At 38.0% G+C, this 24130-nt stretch overlaps 1 protein-coding gene across 1 annotated transcript in view; it reads right to left on the bottom strand.

Annotated features, from left to right (window-relative positions):
* AGMO (alkylglycerol monooxygenase) overlaps positions 1–24130 on the bottom strand; it is a gene marked incomplete at its 5' end in the record, with an annotated part of 193391 nt that overhangs the window by 66105 nt on the left and 103156 nt on the right. Inside the window, 2 exons of the mRNA XM_084260189.1 lie at positions 12918–13023; positions 14184–14266. Coding sequence (XP_084116315.1) covers positions 12918–13023; positions 14184–14266 — 189 coding nt within the window. The remainder of the gene's footprint in view (positions 1–12917; positions 13024–14183; positions 14267–24130) is intronic.

Here is a 24130-nt window from a genome sequence, read left to right as displayed (position 1 = left end):
GCACATAAAATCTGCAGAAATCTCATGAAGATGAATATCCTTCAAAAGTATGAAAAGGTGGCACTCGGTGCAGAATATATTTCAGTTTTACATTTCAGCATGACAATTACCATGAAAGAAAGGATCAAAGTCAAATGGCACAGCTGGCAGCTTGAGAATAATTTAAGAGGTGCATTGGCAATAGCTTTTTGGTTTCAGTAAGATGGACTGCATTAACTGTAATAGGGAAACGATGGTGGAGAAAAGGCATACACCATTCTTGCCTGGCATTAGTACAACACGAGCTGAACCCGCAGTTTTGATGACTTCATGCAGATTTTAAGGAAGAAACCTTCTGCTAATCAATATGAGCAATAGCAATGTCTCCTGTGCAGTTTGGGACAAGCGAATAATCCAGCATCACATTTAGGCTTACATCACTGATTCAGGAACTCAAGAGCACCAGGGAAATAAAATTAGCATGTGCCTACAGTATATCCAACCAAGGTTCCTCAACCTTGTCCCCAAATTGCAAAGAGATAATCTGTCTGCAAGGACATGACTAAATACTTAGAAGTCAGGGCAGCTGGGCTGGAAGGCTGCAACATAAGCCATGCAGATAATGCTATATAACCCCAAGGGTCTTCTCTCATTTCCCACTCACCCTGTAAAGTTTGAATTTTACAGTACTGGAAGGGTGGAACCACACAAGTGACTTCTTATCATTTAGTTCTTTTACAAAGGAAGTAATAAAAGGATTTGGGGAAAACGTACAGATCCTCCCTACTTCTCATCCTTACCCTAACTCCTTCCCAGACCATTACAGCTACCCTTTGGGCCTGAAGTGCCCTGCATGTTCTGTTATGCCTGCCTTCTCCTCAGTGCTGTTTCCTTCCCATCCACTTTTAACCTGACTAATATTGGAATACACATACTCTGTCCAGCAAGAATAATGTTGCATTTGATAATATATTTTATGGTCACCAATTTTCAAAGTACTTCCCCCAAAGTTCACCACAACTTCAACTGAAGGCAAGTGAGATCTGCCTTAACTGAGCTTTCCTTCAAACAGCTCAACATTCAGCAGATCTACCTTCATTTGTTTTGAAAAGTACAAGTATAGCTTCAGTTTCTCAACAATTAAGCTAACACAGCTCCTTCTGAACCACAACTTTTCCAAAGATGACTTCCATTCTAAAGACTATGCCAAGAGACAAACATTTCTCTACACACAAAAAGTTCTGAAAATCAGAATCTCTGCTGCCAAATGTATTATGGGTTCTCTGAAATTACTGGCATATATATCCCAATATGCACTGTCTAAAACATACAGATTTTACAGTTGCAATATGCTTTTGTGTAGTTTAATAGTATAGATTACTGCACATTACAAAGCAAAATAAAATCATGAAGACCATGTAATGTGACCTACACAAAAATCAAAATAAAACAGCAGAGAACGTAAAATAGTTGGTTGGGCAAATTTTATGTGGACTGTCCAGGAAAAATGGACTGGTTTTGGTTTCATGCTGCTTTCACAGCTATTACTTTTGTTAGATTTGCAATCTAATGCTTTTGATTTTTATTTGATACTAATAAGTTCTGAAAGCCACAGAGTTTACAAAGCCAAAAAAATAAACCTGGATCCACTAAAGATCCTTATTTCCTCTTTTTTAACTCTCCACTAGCCAGGAGTAGAGCTGTCAGTTTTACATCACTGGAAGGAAGACTTGATTCATCTAGTAGATTGAGACTTTGTATAAGAACTTGGCAGAAATAAGTAAATATTTAGAAGGTGATAAATAGTCCAATAGGACACTAAAAAGCATCAAGCTACAATGTCATCAATTTATATGAAAATTAAGGCTATAAACCCATATTTGTTCTATTACTGTTCTAAATCAGAATAACACTCTATAAATTGACATTACAGTGGGAAATAAAGTTATATAAGAATTTACCATCCAATTATTTAAATTTGGTTCTTGTTCATTGACACAATTCATTTATAGCTATGTACCATACATCACTTAAAACAGAAACCTTTTTTCTCCCCACATGGATGAACAGTTTCCCTCAAGGTATGAAAAGGTTTTCTAAGACCGTTATGGAGTCCCTACTGAGAATTTCTTACTCTAAATTTATCTGTTTCAAGTGGACTACTTTTGACTAATGTATAATGACAGGAAAAAAAAGTAATCAGGGTGTGTAAAAGCAGATCTGAATCTCTGGCCCTGATATTCTACCAATATCAAGGACTGTGTTAAAAATTGATATTGTTTGCTTTTAATATCCAGTTTCCCTCTGCTAACACCTTCTTAATTCTAACAGCAAGGTTTTCAGCCACTCAGACAAAACACACTAATCTCCCTCTACTCTAAGCAGAGATTGGACAACTTTACCAAAAAAAAAAAATATTTCTTGAAACGTGCCATTTCAAGATTAATGAATTTGCCGCAAGTTGAGGACTTTAGACTATTTTAAAGAGACATACTTTCTTTTAGCATTAGACTAATCTTATTTTATAATGGTAGAGGAAGAAAAAAAAAAATTGGGGGGGTGCACATTCTAAAAAAAATTCTATTTGGCAAGTGAAACAAAGTTTTCCTCAGCTCACTCTACTGCAAGTCACTGGGGCAGAACACATTGAGCAATGCCAGTTTGAGAATTCCAGCAGAGCTGTGACTATTTACTGATGAGTTTAACTATTCACCATATTGATAGGACAAAAATATGTTCACTACCATGTGGTTACTGACCACAGGCCACAAAACAGTATGAGCAAGGCTTTCTGTAGCATTATGGATTTGATCAAAATCTTGGCATAGGATGCAAATACACAGCTATTAAAACTGGTTAATTTTTTTCTTTTTGGAAATTCCCCATGATAAATACCTTTTTGGGTTTTATTTTTCAAATATTCGAATGAATTCATCCGTGTCCTCATATTAATCCTCTCCATTTCCTTTTATTATCTTTTCCTTTTCTACACATAGAAAGAAAAAAAAAAGGAAAAGTACTGAGGAGAGAAAGAAAGAAGTTAAAAATAAATCCTTCTATTTAGAAAAGTCTCAACTACTTTTCAGTGTTTTTTAAAATAAAAAAACATAAAAGCATATGCCATTTTTTGTCAGGCAACTGCACATTTGAGACTTCTATCCAGAGGGGAGGGCAATTTCTAGCCAGCTAAACTGTACTTTTAAAAAAATTATAAAGCTCTTATCAGTTGCTGATATCTTGGTGATGCTTTTTTTTCGTCCAATTTACAAGTCTGATGGTTTAATTCCCATTTTTTTACATGTTGAGAGGCCTGGGGATGCATTTTAATAAAGTTCAGATAACCCTAGAAGCTAATTTCCTTCCACACAGATAGTATGGAGGATACATTTGGAATGGACTCACTTTAGGCCAATGCTCTCGTTAAAAGCAAAGATGGCTCAAAAAGATGTTCAAATGCATCTTATATTGTGCTAGAACATACCCAGCTGAAGACAATAGAGAGCTTTTTTTAAAAAAAAAAAAAAAGTATACCGAACCCCTTCATTTTTCTAAATAAGGCAACTGTTTTAACAGACTTCCCTTAAAAGTCTGAAACAAGTAGTAACTAGGAATTAATCAGGATGATGTCAGCTCTATTCACTGCTTAACACATCATGCAGAATTGAGGTAGGCCATTATGTATGCACAAATGGAAGTACCTACCCTAAGATCTTGTAATCAAACTGGACTGTTGACAAGGCAAAATGGAGATAGTTGCGGGGACATGTAGATATAAAACAATGCAGTTAATGGACAGAATTGGAGACGACATCATGATCAACTGCTACTTTTAACTGTTTCCTACTATCTGACTGTCCTTTGTGGTCAACTTATTTGAAAACAAGAAGAGAAGAAAGAACTATATCTACAGATTTATAGTCAAATGCAGATGTGCAATTAATTCAGGTAATAGGTAAAGACAAAATATAGCATCCTTTTCTCCATAAAATCTAAAAGGTCCAAACTAAACCCAGACCTTTTCAAGTGTGTATTATCTTCCAATCAGCAAGATAAACAACCTATTCTATGCATTTCATGGACTCCACGTGAAGATGAACCAAACTAATTCTGTCAGGACAGATGTGATCACTCTCAGACTCCATAGGGGGTTGCTGCATTACTTTGCCTTAGCTTCAAGTGATGACTAGAGTTCTATATGCTGTTTTCCCCCATAACACCTATATTTCTAACTTTTAAACATAAAAAGTGTTATGTGTGTTTTGCATCTAGGATTCAGTTATTAAACAGTTGTTAATTATCTTTCATCAGGCAATTTTTATTTGGCATTGGCAAGAGAAGGAAAATTTAAAACATTCTCTTTGCTTTGCATAATACTCAAATATAAAAATAAATATAGCATTGATGCTTTCTCTAGAATCCTTGGCTCTAAACATCATAGGAGACAGAACTCATACGAAGGGATGATCTAACAAGGCAGTAATAATTGAAAACAAAAAACATAGCACAGATAATGGCTTGATTTTATCTTATTGATTTATTGCCCACTTTAGACAAGAGGCAGTGAGGCACTGCCTGGTTAGAATTTAGCATGTAACTGCCCAGATGTCATGAACTAGATTGCAGTCTCTGGTTATTTCAGGTGCTGCTAGTCTAAAAAGAGGCTCAACTTTTACTGTGCTTTTCCTTCTTTGTTGAAGAAGCTTCTGAAAAAAATGGACTGTGCAAAAACTTTTTTCAATCATCAACTCTAATAAAATATATTATTTAATATTTGGAATTAATTTTTACTTTCCTAAATACAGGTATTGGTTAGGCTTTCTAATGGCCTGTGTTACAGCCCAGTTCTGTGGGTCCTGCACAGCCATCCTATTCCAGAAATGCTAAGTTTTTACAGCTGCTATACTCTGTTCAGTGTTGCAGAAGTGGAAAAGGACATTTATTGGAAGAATAATCTTGTACCTCTATCTCCTTTGCAAGACATATTAATTGGGTAAGCCTGGACTGCATGTCTTTTTTCATTTGGGTTCTCTATTTAAATTTTATGAGACAAAAATATTCAAAATTCTTTAGATACTGGACTGGCTCTTCATGGTCACCTTGTATATGCCAAACCTAGATTTATTCATCAGAAATAGCTAGCTTAATTAAAGCTGTCATCTCCTAAAAGCTAATTCAATCCCTCTGCCTGTCACATTGAGGATAAAATTCAAACTAAGCCATCTGCCTTCCTGTTCTTGGGAGCACAAGTACAGCTCTCCTCCTTTTAAGATTAGGACAATTCCCACCTCCCAGTTGCAATCACTTAGCATATCACATTTTCCTAATAAGCACAGACACAAGCGAGCTCAATAGGAGGCTACACAGCACACCCTCACGCCAGCTGTGCCCAGCAGGACCAGAAGGCCCCCCGCTCTGGGGTGCTCAGCAAGGTTGGGGGACAGAGTCAGATGGATGCAGAAGGTGCCTTCTGCTTGTCCCCACACTGTGTATGGGAAGTCTTAGCAAGTAATCCAATGTCTTTCATTCAGGATGCAGCAATCACTATCTGACCCATGCCTTCGACTCTTAGAGACTGCAATGTGCTTTGTGCTGCAAGTTTACATCGACTTCAGACATGAGATGTGTAAGAGTGTAAACTGATCAGTGTGCACTGGCACTCCAAGTACATCTCCCCTACAGTGTCCTAATGGCCTGGGGTCCACCTGCATGCCTGCTTCTCACTCCATTGCACACCAGCACTGTTTGTGTTGTGATGCAGAAGTGCCTCTGTGCTTACACATGACTAATACTGCAAAGGCAGCATTCTCCAAGTACATCACCAGAAGTACTTTAAGATCTTTAAAGGGAGGGGGCAAAATTACAAATTATTTTTCCTTTCAGTACTATGTCTGCAGAAAAAATTCAGGTAGGAAACAAGCATGTGCATTAACAGAACAAAAGCTAACAAACAAAAGTCAATTAATACTCCGGTACTGGAACTATAATTACACAGACAGAAACATCTACCCATGTGGAGTAACTCAGTTGTCACCAGGGATTAAAATTAGTGAAGCAACTCACTGTTATAGAGATACTTATTTTTATCCATGTGTTTTTATGATGTAGAAAAGAATGCAGTTTGATGAGGTTTGTAGCATCTCTGGCTTTTAGAAAAATTATGCTTTGACTTATGAACCAAACCAGTTTGCAATGCAAATTAGTAACAATGTGTGAAATAACATGGTTTCCTTTTCACAAAGACACCCTGAGATGTGTAACTGAACATTAATAATTCCATTTGGCATGGCTGTTATCTTTAAAATGGAAACATTGTGCACAGATACAAGCCAATCACTAACTGCTTTCAGCTCAGAAAATAAACTTTAGAACTATCAATGTGAGTGTTGACAGAACAAAATGTGAATTTTCAGATGGTGTATGTGAATATGTATTTTTCTATCTTCAGAGAACTACCTTTGCTTCATCTTTGCCTGCATGCTTCTGATTTCTATTAAGTATGACTACCTCCTTGTCTTGTCTGGCAATTAAAGTGACAAAAGTAATAGCAGATGCCTCTTTCATACTTAAAACTAGAGCAAGCAGACCATAGCTCTCATTTTATTGCAACCACTCTATACAGCCTAATAATTGCAAGGTAATTGAAAAGATCCTGATAATAAACCCAGTTTACTTTTTTCAGACAAAATAAATATATAACTAAATTCAGACTTCATTTTAATGACACATTAGATGGTTTCCAACTTGTCTTGATTTTTGTTTTATTTTATGATTGTAAATAAACCCTGGAAAATTCCTTCCCCAATTTTACCACCTGAAACTGCAGCTGTTGGCTGATACTATCAAAGCCTCACAATTCCTAACTCACGTGCAAATCTCATCAAGTGCAGACACTTCTAATTGATTCCAGAAGTTTTTCTTTTGCTAAGATCAGCGGGCAGAAGAAGAATAATGAGCAGCTTTTAAGCAGAAGGGGGAGGGTGTTGAGCTCGGGGAGTGGAGATTTTAAAAGCTCCAGCTTGGCTGCTCTGCCAGAAATGTGGAGCAATTTTACGGTCAATTGGCTGGAGCATCTGGAACTATACATCATAGTCTTTAGTTGATGGTGGTGAAGCCGACTCTCAAACTGGCTAAGTCTAAAATCAGTAATGACTCTGCTGTCACACCTAAGTGGAAACTAACTTAATCTACTGCTAGATTTTACTGTGACTTTTTCTAAGGGACATTATTCCCCTTAGGGCAGTTGTCAAGAATATTAAAAGTCCAGTCCCTGGCATACAGTGCATGGTAGAGTGGACTTCTCAGAATGAAGCTAACATAGAAAATACAGATTACAACTCGTGCTTGTTTAATTCCATGTGTGTTGACATGGATTTTTATTATAAGGCAGTAGAGTTTCCTTCCATTCCCAGCTTAATTTCTGAAGTACATTTCAGATACACCAGCCAGTCTAGTTAGGGCACAGAGACCACATAACTGATGAGGTTGTAAATCATGGCACAGGGCATGGAGCTTTCACCTTAATGGAAACCAAATATGGGATATGCTGCTCTTTGAAATGTGGCACAGATGATCATAATGAGGGACCAAGGAAAAATGCTACAGAGCAGAAAACTATCCCTGATGTGGAAATAAGTTCTTATGAGTAAATGTTTGTTTTAAGTCAGTACTCGTAAGTCAGTATTCCAACGCTTGTAAATTACACTAAGAAGCAAGTGAGGTAACAGCAAGTCTTTGTACGATGAAAGGAGAAATAAGTAGTGTGGTAATATATCACATTAAGAGAGACGGTTGTGGAACATAGAATACAGTGCAAATCAGTTCTTTAATAAAGAGATATTATATATTTTATCCAGACAAATTAGCTGACACACTTGTAAGAAATGCCAGAATTGCATCAGAGGTGAGAAGCAGTCCTGTTGGTACAGAATACTGCCTCCAAAAGCATTTGGAATAGCTGCATCTATCAAGTTGAGATACTCTGTAGGAGTAAATAAACAATTTGATCACAACAAAGTTCATTTCTGTCTTCATTACTTAAGGGCTGAATTATACACTCCAGCAAAGTTTTTATCTATCTTCCAAAGTCAGCTATATTTCTAATGCACCACATGCCCACATAAAACAGAAAAGAAAACAAGTTATTTATTATAATTATCCCACACATATACAGCCTGTTCTTCTCTTTTCCCCAATCCAAGTTGCCCTAAACTTTTGTCCTTCTACTTACTATATGTCTGCCAATGTATTCCTAGCCAGACACCCAGGAAGTTGCAGTGCAGGGGTCTGGGTGAAGAAATTTACTCTCAGATACATCATCTTAGCTGAAACAAAGGTAACAAATGAACAAGCACATCCAGACAGACAGTGTATTTCCTCTTCCAGCTTCCACACTCCTAGCCCTTCAGTGTAAGTCTTTCTCAGTGCTCAGTTGCAACCACTCCAAGGGTTGGTGAAAATATTTAATAGTTCCAACAACACATCAATGCCTCTCATTTCTACTTGCTCGTCGTTAGTGCTACTGTCAAATAACAGTCACTACTTCACTAAAATCAGCTCATGGAATATGCTAGCTGATGCCAAACCAGAGCAGTTGGATGGAAACTCTTCGAAGAAGTGCACCACCACAGATATTTTTTTGCATATTGTGCCTGCTGAACAGTGACATAACCAAACATACAAGTGATGTTTTCTGGTAACTCCAGATGGCTAGGAGATTCCAGACTCCGTCTCACAGAAAATTATTTGGCTTTAGTAATACAGATGATCATCACATTACACACACATAATCAGCCAAAACCTAGTATAGGACGTGACTACACTGATCCTCAAGTAGAAACACATTAGCTCCCCAGTTAATGAATGGTCTATAATCAGTCCAATATAATATCTCTGCACCTATAATCAAAGCTTTCAGTGACCTCCACCCAAGAAACAATTTTCTTAATATCCAAAAATTTCTTTAAACATCACCACTTTTTATCCTTAATAAAAACGCAAAACACGCCCCTTTTCTTTCACTTTAACTTTATGAAATACGTACAGCACAAGGAGCAGAAAATGCTTGCTGAGAAACATGTATTGTTCCACCTTCCATAAGTAAGAAGAGTCACGTTTCTATCTCTGATAACTTGAAATTATTGTCTTGTTTGGAGAAAGGAAGGACTTCAGGAGAGATCTCCCATGAGCATATCTTGAAAGGACTTGATATATATTGATATATTGATAATAGCAAACCCAATACATCTAAACAACTATAAGCCATAGTTCTCACATGAAACCAAGACCAGTAACACAAAACTTTAAACTATTGGTAGACAGTATTGTACATACTACAGAGTGGATGCAGTCCACCATATTAAGACTTCAGCTTTAACAAGTGCAGAAAACCTCCCTTCCTACACAACACCAGCTTAATTGTACTTCCACCTTTCTTCAGCATTAAAAACCTTTCCTACTCCACAGCAAACTGTATCAACTCACTTACCTTAAGAAAATTCTTTGGCTATATTAATAAGACCAGCTAGCTGGGCAGCAAGGGTAATAGGCTAGAACCTGAGAGCAGGACTTCAGCTGCTGGAATTTCAGTCATTAGTTTTAACACCCAGCTGAGATAATTTAATGACAAAATGGGAAAAGCTCACTTTTCTCTCACTGCCCCCCTATTTTTCTCTCATTTCTTATATAATTTCTTTTTAGTTTTCACACAGAAGGCCTTCCTCCCATGCAGCATTTTTGGTAACTGTCAGGCCTTTTTATGAGCTGATGGTAATCATTTGCAGTTTAAGTCACCTATTTTTAAGAGATTACCTTTCAAATAGCACTGCAATGATATTTACTTCTGAAATCTTAGCTACTAGTTCTAAAATATTTATGAGAAATATGAACATGTGAAACACAGCCACAGAAAAAAACAATCTGTATAGACAATTTACATGCTTTTTCATTAGCAATTCAATATGCTGTTTTGCATTTATCTGCTACAATGTGCAACATTAATTTAAGAGTGCTCTGAAAGTACTGTAAATTCTAGATACACTGAGTAGTGCTGTCATGCCTTCTGCAATTTTTTTCTTTCATCCCTAAGTGTCAGTCAACAGAAATTCTTTTACATGATGTGATGCATTCATTACTATCACCTGTGAATACAAGATTACTAAAGAATTCTTTATTTGGATGATGTTTTAAGGATGACATTACTTAAGTGTAGTACAGATTATGAGTACTGAAAATATAACATTGAAAAGATCAAAGTCAGATAAACATAGGTGTATGTTAAAAATGGGAGATGGATGTGGCAAACAAAAATTTAAATAAATGTTTTTCATTTACACCACTTTCAAAATGTAACTGGATTTGAAAGAGAAACAGCAGAGGAAGTTTGGGTCCCCAGTACAAGAAAGACAGGGACCTGTTGGAGCAAGTCCAGCGGAAGGCCATAAAGGTGATCAGAGAGCTGGAGCACCTCTCCTGTGAAGACAGGCTGCAAGAGTTGGGGTTGTTCAGCCTGGAGAAGAGAAGGCTCAGAGAGACCTTAGCACAACCTTTCAGTACCTAAAAAGGGCCTACATGAAAGATGGGGAGGGACTGTTTACAACGGCATGAGTGAAAAGGGGTAATGAGTTGAAACTAAAAGAGAGCAGATTTGGATTAGAAATAAGGAAAAGACTCTTCACAGTGAGGGTGATGAGGTCCTGGCAAAGATTGCCCAGAGAAGCTGTGGCTTCCCCCTCCCTGGCAGTGTTGAAAAGCAAGTACATAAAAATTACTAGGACATCTGTAGCCTCACAAGATGCTCAAAGTTATCTACACTATTACACTGTGAAGGAAAGATAACCTGTTTAAATGTTGGAGATAGAAGTATAAATTTTTAGGACAAATTCTAGACCTAATTTCAGAGAAAAGATTTTATATTTTATTGTACTTCATGGTATCTGCTGGTTCAAAATGATCAGGTCAATATTAAGCTAAAAGATTAATATTTTAAGACTTTTCAACAGTTCTCTAGCAAATTCCCTTTGCTCAAAAGTTTATCAAAAATCCCACTATAAAAATACCTAAGAGCACTCTTGTCAAAAATCCAGAATTTTTTTAATGCATTGAGAGCACAAGTGAACCACATAAAAAAATAGAGAACCCTTTGAAGTTCATCACAAACATCACAAAAACTATGAATAACACAAACCTCTTGATTTATGAAAAAACCTCTAGTGTTGCCATGTTGGCATTTCTCAGAAACATTACCTATTCCAGTCTCACTAAGGGCAAACAGTTTGGAAGACACCTATTCTTTCAGTATGTTCAAAGAAAAACATATAAGTAAGGTATTCCCATTTCTTGTTAAAAAATCACAAAAAAGGAACCAGAAAAAAGAATGACAGAGAAGTATAAGATAAAGGATAAAATGAAAAGCACTAAATAGAGAAATGAACAGGAAAGTACAGTAGAGAAGAACTCAGGATGGCAAAGTTGTTAAAATTCAATGACAGATAAATGTAAAGAACAGAGTAAAAGCCATTTCATTTTATTTTCCTCTCCATGGCAGAATAGGAAGCTGTATAGTTCCCTACAAAGAATATAAATGACAATCTGATAATTTTATTTTTGCTTGTTTCTTAGTAAAATACAATATTACATGTGCATGCGCACTCCTCAGCTAGGCAACTACATGATTTTTTTTTTTTAATTGAGAGTTCATATTTTGACATACAATTCTCCCCAAATTCAGCTAGAATAATTCAAGTCTGAGAGCTATAGAATAATCACTAAATTTTACAATTCTTTGCTTCAGGCTAATCTATTGTCTACTCGGGAAATAATGAAAACATTTTCCAAATCCTTACACTACCTGCTGAGTTCTGACAGATTCTTATAAAAGGAATTCAAGGACTGCTTGATTTATACACCAAATCTTTGACAACGTAACAATATGGAGGAAAATATCAAACCAAATCTTGATTAGTGGCATTTATCTAGCTTTAAATATTGTCCAATAGTTATTGTTCCCTACCCCAAGTAAAAAGGAAAAATAAAAAGAAGAAAGATTTAGAGTAGCATAAGATATTTTTCCATTCTCCTATTGCCTGATCTCCTGGACAAACAGGAGAATCAGCACCATCACCAGAAACATCCAATTAGGAAAGTTGCTACAAATTTTGCAAATGTTTCAAGTTAAAGGAACAATTTTGAACATTTGAGTCCAGATCCCTACTGTTTTGGGTTTTTTTTTCCTTATTTTAAGCCAAAAGGTAACTTTCTGGTAACAGTTCTACTGGTCTAGCAAACCGTTCATAATATTGCTGATAAATATCTTTGCCAGTAAGAAGCACTAGGTAGCTTGTAAATGTTATTCAGATTAGAATCCTGTTAATGATTTGGTGTTATTTAATTCAGACATTAAAAGAGTTATTATGAAATTCCACCTGTACTGATAAAAGAAAATTGTAGATTAAAAAGTTAAAGTCTCAAACAGGATAAATATAAGTCCTAATAACACAAAAGCAACAATACTTCATCACACCAAAGGTATATTTAGTCAAGTATCCTATTTTTGTCAATGGCTATGTCTGTTTCTGAGGTACAGTATAAGTACAGATAGAAATATTTAATATTTAAGACTCTTCTAGCCATCAAGCATTTTCAGATTTGCCCCCAAAAAAGGTGAGTTAAGTCAAATTCAGGAACAAATTTCCACTATTCCCTATAAAGCATATTGGTACTAGTATATTATTTTTTGAAAAAAATTATAAATATACTTTTCTGTAGCAAAACACAATAATTTTCTCACAAGTTAATCATAAAAACTGAGAAATAAAGAGATCAGGAAAAAAACCAACCCCCAAAATATTCTGCTGAAATAAGAAAGCAAAATATAAATATTTAACATTTCCAGTTTTTCTTCCTTTTTTCTTGTTATTTTTTTCTCAAAATAAAGGTCTTACCTCATATGCACAGCCCAAGGAAGAAAACTGACTCCTTATGTGGCCAAGTTTGTATGCACCTATGAAGGCTAAGCAGCGAATGACTTCCATAGTTCCTGCTTTGGGTCTAGAAATGGGAAGTAATTCAGATTAGCATCCAAACTTTTCTTCTATGTTAACTTCAGCAAAAAAGGGAATGTAGAAATAGTCCATGATATCCTGCACTTAAAACCAAGTCATCTTTCTTAACCGTATAGTTAAGCTTTTATAGTATCTACCTTCTATGAAGTTGTAAGACTGAATTTACTGGGCATGAGAATACACATACTCACAAACTATACATGAGCTCATGCAAGCGTGGATGCCGATATGCCTGTTGTCTTATTACAACAACAAAATTCTGAAAACTGCTACAAGAATAGTTTAGAATCTCTCCATCAGTCTATTTCTGTATATTTTTTCACTAATTCACATAATTATCTCCCAAAGTTATACACATATCTGTCATATTGACAGATTTTTACCTATCCTGATTCAGTCCACATAAATGACATGTATTCCTTTCTAAAAATGTAATGAATGGCAGGTGATAGCACAGCAGAACCTGCACCTTAATCTCAAAGGAAAGCTTCTGTTCCACATTTCTGTTCTGGCAGGGCAAACAGTTTCTCCATAAGAAACTGTATTTGCTATTTATTTTTCTGTAGGGTGATGGTGTCTGTATGGACTACTTCCATGTTGTACATCTACTGGACTCATGTATTCAAGATTCAGTTTGACTTGAATCCATACTGATTAAATTCAGTCTTAAATCCACACTGTCCTTCATAAGATTTTGAGTCTATTGTGAGCTACGCTGAGTACTTTTTATATACCGTAAGGGTATCAGAAACCCGTGACATGCTACAAAGGACTGACACAGTATGACTGCAGTCTGAGCTTGAACTGCCTTGAGACAGCCTGCACACCTCCCCAACCTGTCAGTGCCCCAAAACCAGAGATGTGGATCCACCCACACAAGCATGTAGAGGGGTGTAAGTTGCCCACCCTATAACTTTTCTTAAAGGAACAGTATAGATGTAGACACTTGTTGCTATGGGAAGACTCCTGGGTTTAAGTGTTTGCTTCTCGTGTATTATGTGCTACTTAATGGAGAGCAACTTATGTGTCCAAGTGTATCTATATTTCTTTATCAATATATATTTTTACACTCTTCAGATTTCTGTATAATGATAAATAATGCATAATCAGAGAAGGGAAGAAAAATAAGAGTATTTTTTCTCTTACCTGTTCTCCATAAGTAGTCCAAAAGACGTGAGGGACAGAATGATGAAGCCAATTCTCAGGAGGATAGTTCCCTGTGACAACATCTGTTTAAAAGTAGACAGAGTTCATTTAAAGTAGTTTTCCAAATAGATATTGAGTGTTAACAGAGGAATATCTTCAGCATCCTTATTCACTGATGTGTCTAGTTGTACTGGGTTTGTCTGGCAAGGTTTTGGTAACAGAGGGGCTACAGATGTAGCTTCTTTAAGAAGCTGTTAGAAGCTTTCCCCATGTACAACAGAGCCTCTTCCAGCCAGCTTCAAGATGCTGGCCAAGGTTAAGCCCAAAAAAGAGGAAATAAAAAGCTGTGCAACACCAAGAGCAATTGCAGCCAGAGAGAGGAGTGAGAAGATGTCTGCTGACACTAAGGTTGGTGAAGAAGGAGGGCCAGGAGGTGCTCCAGGCACTGGAGCAGAAGTTCCCCCAGAGCCCCTGGAGAAGACTATGGTGAGGCAAGGATATCTGCAGCCCATGGAGGATGATGGGGGAGCAGATATCCACCTGCAGCCCATGGAAAACCCCATGCTGGAGCAGGTGGATGCCCCTGAAGGAGGCTGTGACCCTATAGAAAGCCAGTGCTGGATCAGGCTCCTGATACAACCTGTGGCCCCATGGAGATAGCCACCAAAACAATATTTAAGATATTTCCTTCTGCATTAGGTGTTTTCCATTTTTACCTGGTTCTCTTATACCTTTACCCAAGAGGGAATGAACATTTTTCTAGGTAAAAACCCCAGACCCACTGTTCTTTTTCTTCATTTCATGTAACCAGGTCTTTACAATAGCCATCTATGAATCCCAAATGGTACTAAGGTAAGAGTTAGAATTCACATGAAGTGACAATATAAACACTTTTAAGAAGAAACAAAATTAATGTCCCTTCAAGACAGTTTGACAGTTGGTTTCAGCAAAACTTTTCAACCCATACCATTAACTTTAATCAGACATAAATTCTTAAACTCTAACATGTGTGTTAGTACTTAGATGAATAGCAGCATGAGGATTTACATCCTAAAAAATTACATCAAAATAATATAAATAAAACAGAAATTATTTTCATTGTGGAGTTTAATTTTTTCACTTATTAAATACTTTCTATATTCTACTCAGCTGCCTTTGAAAATAAAATATTGAATCAGTTTTCCCTGGCTTCCTTTCAAATAGTAGCTTTTGAAAAGGCTTTGTTTTTTCATTCAAGAAAAAAAAAAAACCAAACCAAAACACCACAACAAAATACCCAAAACAGAAGTGGTGGCTCTTGATGAGTTATAGGAATCCTTTCTGGCTTCAATAGCAATAAGGTTTATGAACACTTTGCACTTTGAGATTGTAGGCACTGGAAAAATAAAAATCCATGAATGTCTGCCCTGATTTCAATAAATCCCATTTAGTGACATGCTCACCTTCCCTCAGTGGTGGCCCCTACCCCTTGAAGAGATCTGTGAGCATGGGAGGCCACAGGAGGATATTCTCAAGTTTTACAGCTGTGCACATTTACAGTGCCCATGTTTGCAAAACACATCAAACCACACACTCAGACCAGCAGGTTTCTGTTGTTTTACTAAAGAATCACAAACACCTACTTAGATATCCTTAACAAACAGATACTGAACAAAGAAAATACAATGCTGGCAATGTGAGCACTAAACAGCAGCCTCGCCAGTTTACAAGCCAGAACACACATCTTACAAATGACACCTGTTAGGTCACTCTGTTGCACAGATTTGTACGAGAATAGATCGAACTTATTACTGCATTGGTACATTTCCAATCTCTTTCGTCCCTCCTTATGATAAACATACAAAACCTCAGACTGATGATTATCACCATCATCTACTTCTATGTAGCCCTCAAGAGAGGATATTCTTTACCTTTTTCTTACACTTTTACCCAGACCTATTAGCTACCACAGGAGACAGGATATTGAGCTGAATGTTGAACACTGGGAGTGAAATCAAGAGAGTAAACAATGCTCTGATGTGTTTATAATCCTTTATCAAGGTATGTTTCACATGGAGTACATTTGCAAATTTCAGATGTCAGTTTAAAAATTTGTCAATAAAAGATTAAATTGAGGGTGCTCTTTCTGAAAACTTCTGTTTCTAGACCCCACAGCTATGCTAAGTTTAAAAGACTTTTCATTGTTGACATGAAGCAATTTGTTTGGAAGTGACAACATCTTTTGACAGATCTTTTTTATAAAAATCAGGCACAGACTCTATTTAAGTTTAATGAAATGAGTAGTGCTTAAACCACTCATCCAACCCCCACTTCAGCTTCCTGTAGAAAGTGGGTCATACAAAAATTCAAGAAGTGAGTAAAGAAAAACAAGATTTGGCACAGGCATAAGGGAACTTACCCGTATTTTTTTTAGAAATACTGTGATACGTTTTTCAATGATTGTTACTTGTCAAATAAAGGAGCTTGCCAGAGAACAGGGACTGGAATTCAAGACTTTCCTCTTTAGAGACTCTCCTCACTTTTAAGTTGGTTAACTGCACCTTTTTTTTCCTTTTTTTTTAAAATTTAGTCCTTGTGGACAGGTGGGTCTGATTTTGCTGTGTGTTTCTAGGGCAGTGCACTCATCTCTACAGTTTCCATTAAAAATATTCCTACAGTGGTAGGGTACTATTCTGAGGAAAGGTTTCCTTAGGCAGGAAAGAGAATGGAACATCAAATCCAAATTTCAAGCTATTCAAGTAATTGCTACATTACAATATATGGCTAAAAACACAGGTAATGGAAAATAAATGAACCTGCAACTATTCTGAGGAAAAAAAAATGTTACTATTTGTCTCTGGAAAGGATATGGTAGTACCTGCTATGAATGAAAAAGGGTGTGTCCAATTTCCAGTTTAAGAGATTTGCATCATTTCAGACTTCTCTGCGCTGCCAGTGTTTCCAAGTTGGCTAGCATTAGACATCCAGCCCTCAAATCCTAGGCATTGGGATTTCCTTCCAATTCCAATTTCAGAAAACTGAGGTGCTGTTTCATTCTACTTTACTTTAAGTACCTTTAACGAAATGTCTAAAAACTGGCTATTAACCTAAGCTTTCTCTGTAATCAACGGAGAGTGAGCACTTTCTGAATGATTCTATTTCTTGACATTAGCCTAGACAGCAAGTCTAGAGGCTAAATTGGGTCCCTTCACTGAGTTGTCTTTGAATAGATGGTGGAAAAACTTCTCCAAAGCAGGCACTTTCGGGTCATGTTTTTAGTGGTGTTTTCTCTTATAACTTTTACTTCTTTTTTTTTTTCTCTTTGCTTTAAGACACATTTTAGTTTCCATTTCTAGAAAAATAGAAAAAAAATGCAAAATTACTCTTTTAAAGTTACATATCTTCAGGATACAGCAACAGTCTCTATTATTGTTGTTCTATTACATGGTGGTTTGATGAAGCTTGAAATAATGATAAGCTTGATATTAGAAAGACTGTAATATTGTAATGCAGACTGCAGTTTTCTTTGTAGAAAAGGCAGACAAAGCCAAACACAGGGTTGGGATAAGGACAGTTATATATTATTTATATATTTTTTACATATTATTATATTTATAATGATTATATTTAGAATATATTGCAGGTGCTCTGGGGCTCCACCCTTTTCCAGTGCAGTCTGGATCAGTCCATAGCAAATGGCATGTTTCCACCCCTGGGCCAGTCAATTCCAGGTGTATTGGACAAGTGAAAACAAACTGTGGCCTGTAGTCTGCCACCAAAGGGATCAAGAAAAATGCATTGGTGGTATCAGTTTCGGTGTACCATCTGGCTGCTTTTGACTCCAGGTCATACTGAAGTCCCATCTCTGGTATGTCAGCACTCATCAACAGTGTGATTTCATTCAAACCACGATAGTCTACTGTCAGCCTCCACTCTCCATTAGACTTCTGCACTGGCTGCATAGGACTGTTAAAGAGTGAGTGGGTTCTGCTGATCACTCACTCTCCAGTTGACAAATCAACTTCTGGATGGGGATCAGGGAGTCTCGGTGCAGTATTGTCATCTGTGAACTGCCATGGTAGCAATCAGCACCTGTTGTTCTTCAACCTTCAGCAGCCCCACAACAGAAAGGTACTCCAAGAGCCCAGGCAAAACAGACAACTGTTCAATTTCCTCTGTCTCCAGGGAAGCTATTCCAAAAGCTCACCTTTGGGTCTTTGAAACACCCTCTATGGAGATAATCTATACCCAAAATCCATGTAGCCTCTGGGCCAGTCACATTGGGGTGGTTTTCCCAGTCCTTCCCAGTTAGGCTCACTGCAGCCTCTACAAGAATCAACCTTTGGGATACCCCTGTCACTCCAGAAGTATAGATGGGTTCTGACCCTTCATACCTTGATGGTGTCAAGGTATATTTTGTGCTGGTGTCACTTAGAGCTTTGTACTCCTGTGGGTCTGACATGCCAGGTCATCAAATCCACACAGTCCAATACACTCGATTGTCCCTCTACTCCACCTGGATGGAGGCTGGGCCCCTCTAATCCTGCTCATTATATTTCTCATTCCCTTCTTGTTAAAAGGACTAAGATGTCCCTTCAAGACAATCACAGGTACAATCAGGCTTTTCACAAAGCATTTTACTGACCTGATGACTGAACAGATGCTCAGCCTTCACTCAGACCATCCTTGAGGTGCACAGACTTGCCCCCCCCCCCCAACTAGCCCCCTTTTATGGGGAGCATGACATCATGTGGTATGGAAAATACCCTTGGCCAGCTCAGCTCACCTGTGCTTGCTCCTTGTGAAAATTAATCCTACCCTAGCCAAAACCAGGACAATGCCATTTGGAAACAGCAGCTTTTACAAAACCAGCCATGTAGCATAAATCTTAGCATTATTTGTTTGCATCCATAACTTTCTCTTTACAGCTCCAGTGTTATAATTACATGCTGCCTTGATTCTTTTATTTACTTTCAAACATCTATCATCCTAAGAAGTGGATGGTGGCAACTGAGGCATCCATTTTCTAGGCACTAATCTACCAAAATCTACAAAATAATCAGTGGGATATACTATATATTTAAACATATTAAATCTACACACTGCAATTTGCAGTGTAAAAAGAATATGCCTTTTACACCTTTGTTAGTGCTAGCATCCTCATTCTACTTATATATAATATGCATGAATATATATATAAAATAAAGGAGTATTTATACACTAGAGTATTTGCATCAACAGAGAAACCTGTGGGACCACAGCAGGTTCCCCAATTACAAGTCAGCCACAATTCTTCAATGTGGTTATTGGCTGCAATCAAACAGAAAAAAATATTTCTGTTGGATTTTGATTTTGTTAAAAGCTTTAGAAATATCTCGGAGCCTTAAAAAAGGGGGAGAGTTATAGAATCTGTGAACAAGTTTACATAGCTTTCTGAGCAACAGAATGCCACAGCATTATTATTTTATGTTTTTTTAGTAGTGAAAAAATGATTAATTTAAACGAAGGAAATATGCCATTCCAAATGTGCATTTAGATTAACACTCATATATTCCAAATTTATTTTTGTATTTCAAAGAACTTGAGATTTTATTCCTTTCAAAGAATAACATAGATGTCTTTTCTCATCCTCATATGTTGTTTCAAAGAACTGCTAGGAACAATGTCAGCACATTTCATAAGTTAGTAGATGCCCTGCTGTAATATATCAGACTTTTGACATTCAAATGAAGTATGCCAATACAATGCTATGAAAATGTTATTGTTAGGTGTCTTTGTATGGATTTATTTTCACTTAGAATTCCTTAAAAAAAAAAGTAAATTCTTAGCATTATTCCGTATACAGTACTTGGTTTTGTCTTACTGAATGGGTATACCAACAGATTTCAAGAGATCTATCTTTTCCTTTACTACTTTTTGTCTAAGTGCAACTTCTTACATATTCATAGCATTATAAGCACAGTAAATGTTACAGTATCTATCTATCAACAATAAAAAAGACACTGCAAAATGTGTTTAAGGTACACTTCACTTTGATTTATGTGATACACACAGCTCTGGAGCTATGAGACTTTTGCTTTGAATGTACTGCAGCTTTACACTCCTAGCACTCTCTCTGGGAATGATCCAAATCCCATTTCTTCAATGAGCCTTGGATCAGATCTAGATGTGCAGAGCTCAGAAGTAATTTTTATCCTCTGGATGTAGTGCAGATCACTGTATAGAAAATAAACATTGTATGCTTTCTCCTGTGGAAAATATATATTTGTTCCTTCTTATTTTGCTTTTTCCATAAGGTAAATGTAGGTCATTCAGACCGAAGGTATATGGATGTTCTCTATGGTTAGAGAAATTTAACACTTCTACAGGGCGTGAGACCAAACACTGAGCAACTGTAATCACTTGAGAAATGTAATAGCTGTGCGCTGTGTCTTATGGCTATTATGAAATGGAACTTATACCTAAAAATGAGGAAAACAGTTAGCTTTCTCCATTTATGGAGCTATGCCACAGTTATGACATAATTCATAGCCAGACAGAAAGTTCCAGTTGCATCCATAGTCATTTCATAACTCAGTATAGTGGAAAACTGATATTGAAGAAACATTTTTGCCAAGTAAAGTTATTCATACACAAGCTTCCTTCTCGTGACAGCTTCCCCACTGTACTGCAGAGCGATGCTGGAACTCTGCCTTGGGACCAGCACTTTCTACACCCACGCTGAAGGTTTATGTCCTGAGATGAGGTGCTTCTAGTTCCCCATGCTCTCCTTCATATCCTTACTACCTTATTACCCTACAGTTTTTTGCAGATAATTTTCAAGTTGTTTTACAGTAAGTTCATAAATGGTGGATCTTCAGGATGTTTCTTACATGATTGCAAGAATTTAATGATCATCTGGGGGTTGGGTGCATTTTTCAACTTCCCTTATTACTTAAACAGCTGCGGTTATCAGCAGAGAAAATAATTGGGACCATCCATTTTTCCTCCCAGGATCAGAAAATGCAAAAAGAGAAGAGAATAATATAGGAAAAACTCATGAGCAGACTCCTTACTTCTTGCTGCTAAAAGCAACAGCAACAAATGAAAAAAAAACCTCCAAACACACACCTCCCCACCCCACCCATACCCCCCACAGTTTGATCCCTCTGCAAATATGATTTGCTGCTGGTATGTAGGAATCTAGAAGCAGATCCAGAAAATACTGCAGAAGCTTATCTCAATATAAGAACACTGGCAAACATGTAAACTGTATATCTTGTATACTTTGGAGGTATTTATCCTTATCTTTGGCTTCATTTCCTGTCCTCAGAAATTTCTTAGAACAGATTAAGCCTCAGTTGCAGTGTGACCCTTTATAGAGGTGAACATGATGTGTAGAATAACTTAATATTAATCAGATGACTATGCCTTAGGTAGCTTTTATGTTATATAAGGAACACTACCTAAAACTCTTTAAACTTTTCTCAAAAATTGTATTGTTCTACTTGTATGTTATACTACTCAGAATACTTCTAACCAAAAAGTTGAAAAACAAAAAAGCAGTGGCAGCTCACATATGCAGAACTGCCAGAGCTACTACAAGTCTGTTGCTACATATCCCAAGAAATTATTGCAGGCAGAGTCCATCTCTTGCACATTTTGCACTGGGATGCAAGATGACTATCAAGTCAGAAGGCCAAAATGGCAACATTTCAGACAGCTTTGAAATAGCTTTGCAGTCTTTTGGAATCCTTCAGGCTTGACCATGGTCAGATATGCAAGAGAGACTTATTTCTAGAAATTTGCCTCTTGGCTGCATTCAGACATGTTTGTCATGGGCATGGTGCCAGGGTGCAGCAAGAGAGGCTGCTCCCTGGGAAAGGGTTGGGTCTGCTGGCAGCCAGAGGACATGACCATGGCCCTGGAAGGAAGGATCCTGTCCCACAGCACCCAGTGAGGTGGGCAGGGGCCAGTAACCACCATTGTCCAAGGAACAGAGATCACCAGCCAAGCATGCCAGGACAAGGCTGGTCCACAGGCGAGCAGAGGCTGAAGAACACAGGGGGCCCCTGGCACCCCGACAGCTGGCCTGTGTCATTGTTGGTGACACAAACACAATAAGATTCCTCTTTAACAAAGGAGGTCTTAGAAAGGGCTTAAGTAGGTTAAAGGGCTTTTTATGAAACTGATAGTTTTGTAGGTTTTGGTAGGCCTTTGACTGACATGTGGGAATATTAGATACATTAAAATTACACTTCATAACTGGAAGATTTTAGCTTTAGTAAAGTAGGAAGAGTTGTCAAGGAAGGAAGAATGAAAAGGAGGTTGGAGAGATGTGAAGCCATCAAAACAGTTAACGTTTGCTTGTAGGCAGAGATGGCACTGTTGTTCACCTTCGGAGATGGTCAGGTATCCATAGGGGAACCACATCATGTTACCAGGGCGATTCTGTCAGCCCAAATTCAAGGTAGTAAATACATGCCTCTCTGCTGTATTTCTACATACATTTCAAAATGGAAGAAGAATTTGCCCTGAATCTGTGAACCTCCAACTCAACTCATGCTGACACCAAGCCTCCCACCTACAAGCTCTGCAAGACCTTTGCAATCTTCTGAAGCTTACACATTACTGCTATCTAGCAATTTGAACAACCTTGACATCTCAAAACCTACATTGTTTCAAGTCTGGGCCTGGCAAAAAGTGGGACCAGGACACTGAACTTTAAAAGAGCAAACTTTAGGCTGTTTAAGGACTTGTTGGCCAAGATCTCCTGGGAGGTGGTCCTTAGAGACAGAAATGTTGCGGACAGCTGGCTACTCTTTAAGGATGCCCTTCTGAGAGCTCAAAGGCTCTCTATCCCTCTGAATAAGAAAGCGGGCAAGAGGGGCAGGAGGCCAGCATGGCTAAGCAAGGACCTGCTGGTCAAACTGAGGGAAAAGAAAGGCAAATACAAGCTCTGGAATCAAGGGTGTGTAGCCTGGAAAGAATACAGGGATGCTGTTCGGACTTGCAGAGATGGGATCAGGAAAGCCAAGGTGCAGATGGAACTGAACTTGGCAAGGGATGTTGAAAACAACAAGAAGGGATTTTACAGGTACATTGGCCAGAAGAGACAGACCAAAGAGAACGTACCCTCCTGGGTAAATGAGAAAGGAGAATTGGCTGCAACTGATGAGGAGAAGGCTGAGGTACTGAATGAGTTCTTTGCCTCGGTCTTCTCTGGCAGCCAGGATTCTCATAATTCTCAAATCCCAGAACCTTGCATCCCTAGAACTCAAGGTGGGAAATGGGGGAGTAAATCCCCCCCCTACTGTAAGAGCAGAGCAAGTCCGAGATTGCCTCATGAGACTGAATGTCTACAAGTCTATGGGGCCGGATGACATGCATCCCAGGGTCCTGAAGGAGACGGCTGATGTGGTTGCCGAGCCGCTCTCCATCATATTTGAAAAGTCGTGGCTGTCAGGAGAGGTCCCTGGGGACTGGAAAAAAGGTCATGTCACTCCCATTTATAAAAAAGGGAACAAGGAAGACCCAGGGAATTACAGGCCAGTGAGCCTCACCTCTGTGCCTGGGAAGATCATGGAACAGATCCTCCTGGACGACATGTTGGAGCACATGAGGGAAGAGCATGTGATCCGGGACAGCCAGCACGGCTTCCCCAAGGGAAGGTCGTGCCTTACCAATCTGGTGACCTTCTATGATGGAGTGACAGCATCGGTAGATAAAGGGAAGGCGACTGATGTCATCTACCTGGACTTGTGCAAGGCCTTTGACACAGTCCCCGACTACATCCTTGTCTCTAAATTGGAGAGAAGTGGATTTGATGGGTGGACCATCCAGTGGATAAGAAACTGGTTAACAGACCGTAGCCAAAGGGTGGTGGTTAATGGGTCTATGTCCAGGTGGAGGCCGGTGACAAGAGGTGTCCCCCACCAGTCTTGGGACTGGTTCTCTTTAACATCTTTATCAGTGACATCGATGATGGA

The sequence above is a fragment of the Gallinula chloropus genome, assembly GCF_964237585.1.
Source record: "Gallinula chloropus genome assembly, chromosome: 2".
NCBI classification, from domain to species: Eukaryota; Metazoa; Chordata; class Aves; order Gruiformes; family Rallidae; genus Gallinula; species Gallinula chloropus.
Note: the sequence above shows the minus strand (reverse complement) of the source record. Positions and strands in the feature narration are given on the sequence as shown.